General features: G+C 53.4%; 1 protein-coding gene across 2 annotated transcripts in view; it reads right to left on the bottom strand.

Moving 5' to 3' along the window:
* LRP5 (LDL receptor related protein 5) overlaps positions 1–12,812 on the bottom strand; it is a 131,919-nt gene that overhangs the window by 45,382 nt on the left and 73,725 nt on the right. For both annotated transcript variants that reach the window (XM_032282590.1, XM_032282591.1), the window contains 2 exons: positions 12,384–12,555; positions 528–744 (listed from right to left, as the gene is read on the bottom strand). In XM_032282590.1, the coding sequence (XP_032138481.1) occupies positions 528–744; positions 12,384–12,555 (389 nt within the window). The remainder of the gene's footprint in view (positions 1–527; positions 745–12,383; positions 12,556–12,812) is intronic.

Here is a 12,812-nt window from a genome sequence, read left to right on the forward strand (position 1 = left end):
CCTTTTCTTTTCTTTTTTTTTTTTTTTTTGAGACGGAATCTTGCTCTGTTGCCATCCTGGAGTGCAGGAGCTCTTGGCTCACTGCAACCTCCACCTCCTGGGTTCAAGTGATTCTCCTGCCTCGGCCTCCCAAGCAGCTGAGACTACAGGCGTGTGCCATCACACCCAGCTAATTTTTGTATTTTTTAGTAGAGACGGGGTTTGATCATGTTGGCCAGGATGGTCTCGATCTCCTGACCTGGTGATTCGCCTGCCTCAACCTCCCAAAGTGCTGGGATTACAGGCGTGAGCCACCACGCCTGGCCATGTTAGCCAGTTTCTAACCATTGTAACCGACATTCCTGGTCCACAACCACTCCCTAATCAGCACCCTTGGTCTCTTCCCATCTGTCCTTAGCCAGATACTGTCACCTTTCCTGTCTGATCCTTCCCCAGGGCTCAACACTTATGCCCAGGTTGGGACCCGTCACTTCCTTCTCATGCATGTCTGCATGGCTGAGCCACAGCTTGGGGTCCCCCGGACTCACCGATGATCTTGGCCACATTCACGGCTTTGAGCCCCATCAGGTCGGGCAGCTGGTCAATGATGATGTCCCGGCTGGCCTTGACCTTGTGCACCCGCTCAATGCTGCGGCGCTGCCAGTCAGTCCAGTAGATGAAGTCCCCCAGCAGCGTGAACCCGAAAATGTGTGGGAGCTTGTCCTCCAGCAGGGTCCGCCTCTTCGTGCCGTCGACATTGATCACCTGCAGGATGGCAGAGATACAGGTCTGGATGGGCCAGGACCATGTCAACAAGAGCCAACCCTGGGGCCTGAGCTGCCCCAAACAAGACGGGTTCAACACCCAGGAGCCTCAGTTTCACCTGCACCTTGCCAGGTACCGTAAAACACCAGGTATCATGGCTCTCCAGGGATGCTGGATAAATGATGTTTTCTTTTTTCTTGAGACAGAGTCTCCCTCTGTAGCCCAGGCTGGAGTGCAGCTACACAATCTCGGCTCACTGCAACTTCCACCTCCTGGGTTCAAGCAATTCTCCTGCCTCAGCCTCCTGAGTAGCTGAGCGCCTGCCACCACGCCCAGCTAATTTTTGTATTTTTGGTAGAGATGGGGTTTCACTATGTTGGCCAGGCTGGTCTCGAACTCCTGGCCTCAAGTAATCTGCCCTCCTCAGCCTTCCAAAGTGCTGGTATTCCAGGCGTGAAGCATCAGGCCCAGCCATGACATTTTTACTATAATGCCACATACCCAGCTGACAGAGCAGTGACAGTGCCTTTCCCACAGTGTCCCCCACCTGTGCTGGGATGAGCAGCACAATTTAGAACAGACCAGGCAAGTAGGTGTCCTCTCTCAGACCACTGCAGACTGACAGGCAGCAGCTGCCTAGAGAATCAGGGTGTGGGTCTTGGACCAGGGCGAGCTCTGCAGAAGGAAGTCCTGGGAACAATTAGCAATGCCTGCCCCAGGTGTAGCAGTGAGGGGAGAGGGACTCCAGATCATACCCACCACACAGTTCTGTGAGCAATTGCAGGACCCGGGGCAAGGTTCTCCCGCTTCTCTATGAACTCACTTCCCACTGGGTCAGGACCCCATGAACTCTGAGGGCACTTCTGGTTCTAAGTCTAAGGCTGCAGGTCTCAGATGCTTTCCAGCCTGTCTCCTCTTAGATGTAACAGCTAAATATTTTTCCTGAAGAGTCAATGCTGATTAAAAGCAACCACAAAAGCCGCAGAGGAGAAAATACTGCCAAGGTAAAAATGCCTGAACCAACAGAACCATACAGCCCCATGGGATAGGATGCAGTTCTGACGATTGATGACCCCGCAGAAATTTATGTTAATAGGAAGGTTGGGTTAGGTGCAACATCCAAGCTCTCCAGCTCTCAGGACAGGATGAAAGAGACACAGGGCCATTACAGGCAAGCTTTCACAGGCCTCCTGCAGCCAGATTACATTTCCAGATTACCAGAAAAGTGACAAGTCCTCTGTTTTGCAGGTGGTGAAACCGTAAGGCAGATGGAATACACGTTAAAAAACAAAGACGGCTGGGTGTGGTAGCTCACACCTGTAATCTCAGCACTTTGGGAGGCCGAGGTGGGTGGATCACCTGAGGTCAGGAGTTTGAGACCAGCCTGGCCAACACGGTGAAACACCATCTCTACTAAAAATACAAAATTAGCCAGGTGTGGTGGCACATGCCTGTAATCCCAGCTACTCAAGAGGCTGAGGCAGGAGAATCACTTGAACCCAGGAGGCAGAGGTTGCAGTGAGCCAAGATCACACCACTGCACTCCAGCCCGGGCAACGAGAGCAAAACTCCGTCTCAAAAAAAAAAAAAAAAAAAAAGAGGCCAGGCACAGTGGCTCACACCTGTAATCCCAATAGTTTGGGAGGTGGAGGTGGGCAGATTACCTGAGGTTGGGAGTTCAAGACCAGCCTGACCAACATGGAGAAACCCCATCTCCACTAAAAATAAAAAATTAGCCAGGCATGGTAGCACATGCCTATAATCCCTGCTACTTGGAAGGCTGAGGCAGGAGAATCGCTTGAACCCAAGAGGTGGAGGTTGCAGTGAGCTGAGATTGTGCCATTGCACTCCAGCCTCGGCAACAATAGTGAAACTCTGTCTAAAAAAAAAAGAGAAAAGAAACAGACTTTGGTCATCTGTTGGATGGCACAGGACAAAGCTGCTGGGGCTGGGTGAGGGGTAATCTGTCTGTAATCCCAGCACTTCGGAAGGCCAAGGCAGATGGAGTTTAAGATCAGCCTGGCCAACATGGTGAAACTCCCATCTCTACTAAAAACACACAGAAATGAGCCGAGCCAGGTATGATGGCACACACCTGTAATCCCAGCTGCTTGGGAGGCTGAGGCATGAGAATCACTTGAACCCAGGAGGCGAAGGCTGCAGTGAGCCTCGACTGCACCACTGCACTTCAGCCTGGGTGACAGAGTGAGACCTTGTCTCAAAAAAAAAGCTGCTGGCAGAGCGGGGAGGGGACAGACAGCTCTAAGACCCAATGCCGGGCCCCTCCAGCTCTGCCCCACAGGGCTTTGGGTCCTCGGGCAAGTCTTTGCACCCTCATGGGCCTCAGTTTCTCCACCTGTAACTGAGGGGCTCAGACTAGCCAAGTGGCTAAAGTCACTACCCAGGAAAAAAAACAGAACAAAAAAAAATAACAGCTGGGCCCCAATCTGGAGGCGTTAAGTTGGAATCAGGTACGGGATCATGGTAACAGCCCTCAACAGGTGGTTCTGAGGAGCAGGCCGGTGGGAACATGATTAGACCAACCCCCGTGACCGTGCCTGGAAGTCTGAGCTCTCCACCCACTCCTGGCTGCTCTCGTGAGCAATGAACAGCAGGTGACAGAGCCCTGGTCCCCAAATCGTCTAGGGTTCTTCACATTTTGCCTTCACAACAGGAATACACACAAAGGCCACTAAGGGGCTGGGCCCAACCCAGCAGCACAGAACCACACCAGGAGGGACCCGGCCCTGGCATACAAGGAGGAGGTGCAGGCTTCTCCAAGGGCACGGAGCTTAAGAGGAGGGGCTCACAGTCGGGTGGGGGGGACCCTTGCCCCTCCTTCCACGCATAGTAACAGGGCTCGGGGAGAGATGCTGGTGTGGTACACAAACATCATGAAGAAAAAAATCCGCATTTAGAAAAAGAAAGGACTCTAGGCTTCAATCTACCAAAAGGTCACTATTATCTCTTAAATTTTATTTTATTTTTGTGGAGATGGGGTTTCGCCATGTTGGCCAGGCTGGTCTCGAACTCCTGAGCTAAAGCAATCTGCCCATCTCGGCCTTCCAAAGTGCCGAGATCATAGGTGTGAGCCACTGCACCTGGCCAGAGGTCACTATTGTCACTTGGAGAGATTTTTCCTCTTCTTGCTCTACTTCCACGCTTTCTTGATTTTAATAACCAAATTTCCAGACACGCTGAGCTGAAGGGAGGCAAGGAAGTCCATTTCCCTGGCTTCATTCAAGAGCAATAAAAAAGAGCCCACAGAGGGCCCAGGGCAAACAAGGGCACTAGGCACTGGCTGGCAGCCGTTCCCTCCCTCTCTACCCTTGCTTCCCACTCCCAGGTGGCCCCATGACAAAGTGAGAGGAGGCAATCAGCTGCTCCACCCAGCAAGACTGGCTATACCCTCGGTAAGCGCAAGACACTGGCTCTGGGCTGGCAGGGCCTGCAAAATCTCCCTGATGGGCAGAGGCTCCCACAGAGCCCCCCATGGTGGCTCAGAAACCACTCCCCAAGCCTTGCCACTTTCCACCAGATTCCAGAACCTCCGGGACACTCCCCCAAGCCCCACACTTTCCACCCAGATTCCAGAATCCCAGGGCACCTTGTGGACCCGCCAACTTGGAAAACCTCAGGCCCGCACTGAGCAGGTCTCAGCCGCTCTAATACTGGAGGAAAGACATCCCAAAGTGGCCTTTTGAGGACAACTCAGCACACCTTGACGGGTCCAACCCATCTGCAAAAGCCACTCTGCTGAGCCAGGCCTCTCCCAGACCTGGCAGGTTCCTCTGGGCCGACTCAGGAGGTCTCAGCCTTTCCTGGAGCCAGACCTTTCTGAGAATTCCCGAGCCAAGCTGAGCCTCTTATTGAGCGTTGGGGGACAAGACACAGAGAATGTGCCCATCCTGACTCCTGGGGGAGGAAAGGGTCAAAGCAGAGTTCAGAAATAACAGGGCCAAGTTTGGGACATGCCAGCACCGGAAGAGAACTTGGGAGATGAATTTGTTAGGACAGAGGTCAGCAAACTTTTTGTCAAGGATAGAAAATACTTTCGGCTTTCAGGCCATAAGGGTCTCTAGAGCACGAAAGCGGCATGGAGAGCAGGTGAATGAACACGCATGGCTGTGTTGCGATACATTTTTTTAAAATAGTACTTTAGGTTCTGGAGTACATGTGCAGATCATGCAGGACTGTTCATAGGTACACACACGGCAATGTGGTTTGCTGCCTCCATGCCCCCCATCAGCTATGTTATCCCTCCCCAACCTCCCCACCCTTTTTTTTTTAAGAGACAGGATCTGGGCTCTGTCCCAGGCTGGAGTGTAGTGGCGCAATCTTGGCTCGCTGCAACCTCAAACTCCTGGGCTCAAGTGATCCTCCCACCTCAGCCGCCTAAGTAGCTGGGACCATAGGCGTGAGCCACCATACCCAGCGCTTTTTAAATATATATATATTTTTTAGAGATAGGGTCTTGCTCTGTCACCCAGGCTGGAGTGAAGTGACATGATAATAGTTCACCTCTCAATCACTTGAGCCCAGCCTCAAACTCCTGGGCTTAAGTGATCCTCCCACCTCAGCCTCCCAAGTTGCTACAGGCACACACTACCACACCTGGCGAAACGTTATCAATGAAAAAATAAAAACAGGTAGGGCTTGGTGGCTCAAGCCTGTAATCCCAGCACTTTGGGAGGCCGAGGTAGGTGGATCACTTGAGGTCAGCAGTTCGAGACCAGCCTGGCCAACCTGGTGAAACCCCATCTCCACTAAAAATACAAAAAATTAGCTAGGCGTGGTAGCGTGTACCTGTAATCTCAGCTACTTGGGAGGCTAAGGCAAAGAACTGCTTGAACCCAGGAGGTAAAGACTGCAGTGAGCAGAGATCGCGCCACTGCACTCCAGCCTGGGCAATACAAGTGAGACTCTGTCACAAAAAAGAAAAAGGGGAAGAGTTCTGTCATGTGAGGGAAGAATTATCCCATTCTGCCAAATGCAAAACCCCAATGTGAACGGCAACAGTTATCTTGATTCATGTAATAAAAGATCTTACACACACACACACACACATACACGTGAAGCCCAGGGTGTAGCCTCTCCCCAGATTCCCAGGAGCACAGTGTAGGTAACAGACCCTGCCCCATCACTCTGGCTGTGAGTGATGCCACCTCCGCCCACTTAGCAAAAGTCAGGGGTGCCTGTCAAGAGGCAGGACGTAAGGGGGGTAACTCCTGACCCAGATCTGGTGTATCCCGCCAGGGGTCAGCATGGAGACCCCAGCACAAGCTGGACCTCAGAGGGTCTCTGCTTTGGGAAACCAGACCAGCTCACAGACAAGCGAAATGACAGTAATGATGATGATGGTGACAGGAACTAGGGTCAAGCGAGAGCACAATCCCTGGAGGGGTGTGGGAGGGGCACAGCTTCCGGCCTCCAGGCAGGGACCAGGTGTTGACATTTGGACAGGACCTTCCCCAGGCGGTCAAGGGAGCACGTTGTCCCCACCATGGCATACGGCTGGAGTGACCCAGGCTTCTGGAGGAGAGGGCCAGGGGCAGCTGGGCACAGGGGGCTGGGGCTCAGGAGAGAGCTGGGCTGTTCCAGGCCTGGCACAAGAGTTCAGCCAGCAGGTAGAAAGAGCAGCGCTGGGGCGTGGGCCTCGGAGACCCACAGAGACGCCAGATCCTCCCACTTTCACACACAGCTGTCTTGTGGCACAGGATGTAAAAGCCATGGCAGGGCAGAGGGGAGAAGCTCCTGGCCAGGCATTCCCCTGGCTAAGCCCAGGTAGGTGGGAAAACAAGAACACAAGGGCTTGGTCCTGACGGGACACGTTGGAGGCTCACAGGAGACGCTGAATGTGGCTGTGGGTGTCCCAGGGGATAGAACTTCCAACACCTGGGGGCTCCAGACTCAGAAAGAAGGCTAAGGAGGTGTCCCAGGGGCTAAGCCAGCACAACGCTGGAATTCTTAGCCCAGGAGGCTGGAAAAATGGTGAGAAGAGGCAGCTATGGGAAGCAGAAGGGAGGTGGGGCCACATCCAGGGGACCCCAACCCACAACCACACAGGTCTCACAGCGGGGCAGAACCCAAAACCACAGGTGTCAGGACTGCCCTGGGTGGGCCCCAGCAGGTGGGGAGGGAGCTCAGGGCTGGGGCCACCACCACTCTCAGCTGTCACTGATGAGGGCAGCAGCTGGTCACAGGATGGGGCTGCCATGCCTGTGTGTGTCAGTCAGGCCACTGGGGCCGCCTGGAAGATGATTCCCAGGACAGCTGTCACAGACAAGCCTCGCAGGAGGGGCCTCCCAGAGGCATCCGCCATCTCCGTTCCACTCTGTAAATCTGATGGCGTCTCTAATGCCATCCACATGAAACCTCGTTTCATCAGACCAGCATTTCCAGACCTTTGTTCTTCTCCCAATTCATCAAGGGATCAGCCACAGCTGCCCGTGAAGTCCTCTTATGCACTGGGAGCTGAAAACCTGGAGCCTGATTGTCTGTTCTAAGGCTGGTCTCAGCTTCCCCCACCCCCTGCAAAAGCGCCTTCCTTCCAGCGCCCAGCTCCGCAGAGCCCAGCCGCGCATGCCACCGCGTGGAACAGAATCCTCTCTCCCCCCACTCCCCAGAAAAGGTGAGCAGCAAAACACGTCCAAGGCTGGCATGGGCTCCTCAGTACCTGGGCTGGCCACTTGGTAGTCTTCTGACAGCCTCTTAGAAATGTCCCCATTGGCTGGGCACAGTGGCTCATGCCTATAATCCCAGCACTTTGGGAGGTGGAGGCGGGTGGATCACAAAGTCGGGAGTTCAAAACCAGCCTGGCCAAGATGGTGAAACCCCATCTCTACTAAAAATACAAAAATTAGCTGGGCGTGCTGTAATGTGCCTATAATCCCAGCTACTTGGGAGGCTGAGGCAGAGAATTGCTTGAACCTGGGAGGTGGGGGTTGCAGTGAGCTGAGATCATGCCACTGCACTCCAGCCTGGGCGACAAAGTGAGACTCCATCTCAAAAAAACAAAGAAGAAATGTCCCCACTGTTGCAAATGTGTCTTCTTCCTGACCCCATTTATACCTCCCCCAGCCATCCCTTCCACCTGGAGTCCAACTGCACCCTCAGGGAGCTATGGCTCCCTGTACCTCAGCTGTCCCCAAAGCCCTCAGAAGCTACCACAACCCCAGCAGCAGCCACTGTGCCCACCATTGCCTGGAACGCAGCTGGCGCAACTGTGTGCTCAGTGGGTGTTTTCTGAATGGGCCTGTAGCAAGTCCAAGTCCCTCACGTGAGGGGGTTCCACAGCAGGAACACCGGTGCATCCACACCTGAAAAAGGTGCTAGGAGGGTTTGCTCCTGGCGCTGGGCAAGGACCTGAGAAGCTGCCATGACTCACAGAAGCCTGAGGACACACCCAGGGCGGTGCCAAACTCCAGCAGAAAGCACAGAACCACTGTCTCCATCCGAGGCCACATCCGAGGTTGCCCGGGGCAGGAGGAGTTGCCGGCAGGAATCTCTCAGCTAAGTCAGCTCTGGATAAGCAAGCGGATAGCAGGGTGGGTCTTGGCCTGGGCCAGCATTCCCAGAGAGTGTGCCATCAGGGCCACAGTGGGGAAAGACAGGGACCCTTGATGAGGTGTCGGAGAATGCTTATGCAATGTATCCCCCTCTTAGAAACAGCCTATGTAAGCAATGGAAGGGCCCTGAGAAGTCCTGCAGTGAAGCACCCCAACGTTCTGGCCACCAAAGACACACACGCCCTGTGCCACCACTTCTCATCCTTCAGTATCTCCCTCAGGCCCCCAGTGATGAGCTCCAAGTGATCAGATGAGGAGCTTCCAGTGGTGTGACAACAGGGTGGCCACTCCTCGACTCCTATTCTGCTACTGTGACACCCCACTTCAATTCCTTGGTGGCAGTTGTTGTTTTTGAGATGGAGTTGCTCAGGCTGGAGGGCAGTGGTTCAACCTCAGCTCACTGCAACCTCCGCCTCCCAGGTTCAAGCAATTCTCCTGCCTCAGCCTCCCAAGTAGCTGGGATTACAGGCATGCGCCACCACGCCTGGCTAGTTTTTGTATTTTTAGTAGAGACGGAGTTTCATCATGTTGCCAGGCTGGTCTCGAACTCCTGACCGCAGGCAATCCACCCGCCTCAGCTTCCCAAAGTGCTAGGATTACAGGCATGAGCCACCGCACCTGGCCACCTCAGTTGGTCTCAATGTGCATCAATCTTGCTTTCTCGTTCCACCATGCTCAGAGGGTGTCTCTCCCTGGCCCATTTTGAAAGCCAAGGATGTGAATCCCGCTGTTCCCTCTCTCCGCCCTTCCACCTCCTGGCCTCCGTCCCTTCTGTGCGTCCAGCACCACGGCCCATAAGACTCATGTTCCCTATAGCGACCCAGCACTGTCTATAGGGTTTGATGATGTACAGACAGATTCTTAAAGCGGGAAATCAACACCCAGTGCTCACATCTTTATGACATGCAGGGCCTGGGGGTGAGCTCCAGCAACACCCGTGTTCCCGGACAGCTCCGCTTCCTCCTGACTGCATTTCTCTTCCTGCTTTGTCTGACTTTGTCAGACCCTCTGATTCTTCTAACTTCCCGAGGACAGTATGGAGAATCCGGAATTCCTTCCTTTCACCTTAGACACCCTCCCCATTCCTCAGAGCCCCCCGTCTTCCTCCAGTCTGGACCGCCAAGATATAAAGTGACTTCATGACCAAACCACAGACAATGTGTATCCAATGTGGTCAAAACATTCCTGTTTTGAGCTTTGGTGTCCTCATCTGAAAAATGCGGGTACACTCTGGACGCCGTCTACAACACTGGGAAGTGATAAGGACTGGAGCTTGCTCGGCTGCGGAGTCGGACTGCCTGGAGACCCCCTACTCGCTATGTGACCTGGTACAAGTTGCTGTTCCAGGCTGGGCATGGTGGCTCACACCTATAATCCCAACACTTTGGAAGAACGAGGTGGGTGGATCACCTAAGGTCAGGAGTTCAAGACCAGCCTAGCCAACATGGAGAAACCTTGCCTCTACTAAAAATACAAAATTAGCTGGGCGTGGTGGCGCATGCCTGTAATCCCAGCTACTGGGGAGGCTAACAGGAGAATGCTTGAACCTGGGAGGTGGAGGTTGCGGTGAGCTGAGATTATGCCACTGCACTCCAGCCTGGGCAACAAGAACAAAACTCCATCTCAATCAATCAATCAATCAATCATTTGCTGTTCTCTAAACCTGTTTCTCATTCATAAATGGGAACAGTGCTACTTATCTCAGAGGGCCACGCTCAGCATCCTAGTTATCAGGGAAATGCAAGGCAAAACCACATGGGACACCCACTAGGCTGGCTGTGATGAATTTTTTTTTTAATAAACTTTATTTTCATTTTTATTTTATTTTAGATGGGAGTTTCGCTCTTGTTGCCCAGGCTGCAGTACAGCGGCGCAATCTCGGCTCACTGCAACCTCTGCCTCCTGGGTTCAAGCGATTCTTCTGCGTCAGCCTCCCAAGTAACTGGGATTACAGGCGCCTGCCACCATGCCCGGCTAATTATGTATTTTTAGTAGAGGCAGGGTTTCACCATGTTGGTCAGGCTGGTCTCAAACTCCTGACCTCAGTTGATCCGCCCGCCTCGGCCTCCCAAAGTGCTGGGATTACAGGCATGAGCCACCACACCTGGCCCTAATTTTTGTATTTTTGGTAAAGACAGGGTTTCATCATGTTGGCCAGGCTGGTCTCGAACTCCTGACCTCAGTTGATCTGCCTGCCTTAGCCTCCCAAAGTTCTGAGATTACAGGTGTGAGCCACCACACGCGGCTGAATATTTTTTAACTGGAAAAGCAGCACTGGTAAAGAGGTAAAGTCAGAACCCTCACACACTGCCAGTGGGGATGCACACTAGCAGCTGCTATTGAAAGCAGTTTAACGGTTCCTCAGTAAGTCAAACCTAACGTTACCCTATGACCTAGCAATTCTACCCCTATGCATACACATACCCCAATAATTGAAAACAGGTGTTCAAACAAAAACTTGCATTCAAATGTTCACAGCAGGATTGTTCACAGTAGACAAAAGGTGGAAACCACTGCCCACCACTGGGACATGGGAAACAAAATGTGCTCTGGCCATGTGGGATGTCATCCAGCCACAAAAGGGAAGGAACTTTTTTGTTGTTTTTTTGAGATAGGGTCTTGCTCTGTTGCCCAGGCTGGAGTGCAGTGCTGCGATCACAGCTCACTGCAGCCTTGACCTCACCTCCCAGGCTTAAGTGATCCTCCCCGCTCAGTCTCCTAAGTAGCTGGGACCACAGGTGCCCACTGCCATGTTCAGCTAATTTCTAAAACTTTTTGGTAGTGGCAATGTCACCTCGATGGGCAGCAGTGTGTGATGGGGACACATGTAACTAACATATCACTGGCACCGAGAACACCTCAAAAAATGCTCAACAGAGGATCCTTAGGTGAGCAAAAGGCAAGCTGCCAAAGCACCCACACAGGACAAGGCCACTGAAACCTGACCGCAGCACAGGGCGAGGCTGCACCCACAGGACGAGGCCGCTGAAACCTGACGACAGCGCAGGGCGAGGCTGCACCTACAGGACGAGGCCACTGAAATCTGACCACAGCGCAGGGCAAGGCTTCACCTGTGGGATGAAGCCACTGAAACCCGATCACAGTGGCAGGGTGAGGCTGTGCACACAGAATGAGGCCATTGAAACTGACCATAGCGGCAAGGCGAGGCTGCACCCATGGGATGAATTCACTCAAATGTGACCGCAGCGGCAGGGCCAGGCTTCACCCATGGGACAAGGCCACTGAAACCCAACCACAGTGGCAGGGCAAGGCTACACTCACATGATGAGGCCACTGAAACCCGACCATGGTGGTAGGGCGTGGCTGAATCCACAGGATGAATTCACAGAAACCCAACCACAGCAGCAGGGCAAGGATGTGATCACGGGATGAGGCCACTGAAACCAACCCAACCACAGCAGCAGGGTGAGGCTGCACCTACAAGATGAGGCCACTGAAACCCAACCACAGTGGCAGGGCAAGGCTGCACCCAGCATAGGGAGAAGAGATACCCGTGGAAAAACAAAGCTGTCTTCAACTGCTTGGGAATGAATCACCAAACTCAGGCCAGCGCTGCCTCTGGCTTCAACAACGTCCATGTTTTATGCCTTAAGTGGGGCAGTGAATATGTTGTTTTTTTTTTTCAATTAATTTTGTACTTTGAAATAGTTTAAGGCTCACAGTAAGTTGCAAAAGCAGTGCAGAGGATTCCCGTGTCCCCTTTTCCTGGGGATTGGCCTCAAACTCTTGGGCTCCAACGATACTCCCACCTCAGTCTCCAAGTAGCTGTGACCCCACACGCCTGGCCCGTAACACCTTACGTAACCACAGGACGTTGTGTAGTGCTACCCTCTCGAGGCGTTTTTGTCAGAAAGTATTATAACTATTTTTTCAAGCATTCCGTTTGGCCAAGTAGCAGAGCACAGGCACCCACCGGTGTCTCAGCGATGTGTTATGTCAGGCTGCAGGGTGGCAGGGCCTGACCTCTCAGGAGCCCAGGGACAGCTAAGCAGGGCCAGGCCACCTGGATCAAACAGCCTCTGAACCACAGCACCTCCCCGGGAGCCTCACCTCGATCTTGTCCGTCTTGGCGTCTCCCCAGTAGAGCTTCCCCTCCTGCAGGTCCAGGGCCAGGCCATTGGGCCACCCGAGGGAGGCATTGACCAGCACGCGCCGCTCCTGCCCGTCCAGGTTGGCACACTCGATTTTAGGGTTCTCTCCCCAGTCTGTCCAGTACATGAGGCTGGAGAGGAAGCAAAAATCCAAGAACCCATGTGTCTGTCTGGTCTCTGCAGCATCCCCAATGCTGAGGGCAAGGCCCACCCCAAGCCAGCCCACATCACACATCGGTGTCAGTGAATGTCGGCGCTAGTAAATTTTGGTGTCAGTAAACACTGGTGTCAGTAAACATCAGTGTGGGTAGATGCTGGTGTCAGCAGATGTGTCAGTAAACGTCAGTGTGGCTAGATGCTGGCGTCGGTAGATGCTGGTGTGGCTGGA

This window comes from Sapajus apella, unplaced genomic scaffold (assembly GCF_009761245.1).
Source record: "Sapajus apella isolate SASKATOON/1434 unplaced genomic scaffold, GSC_monkey_1.0 scaffold14, whole genome shotgun sequence".
NCBI classification, from domain to species: domain Eukaryota; kingdom Metazoa; phylum Chordata; class Mammalia; order Primates; family Cebidae; genus Sapajus; species Sapajus apella.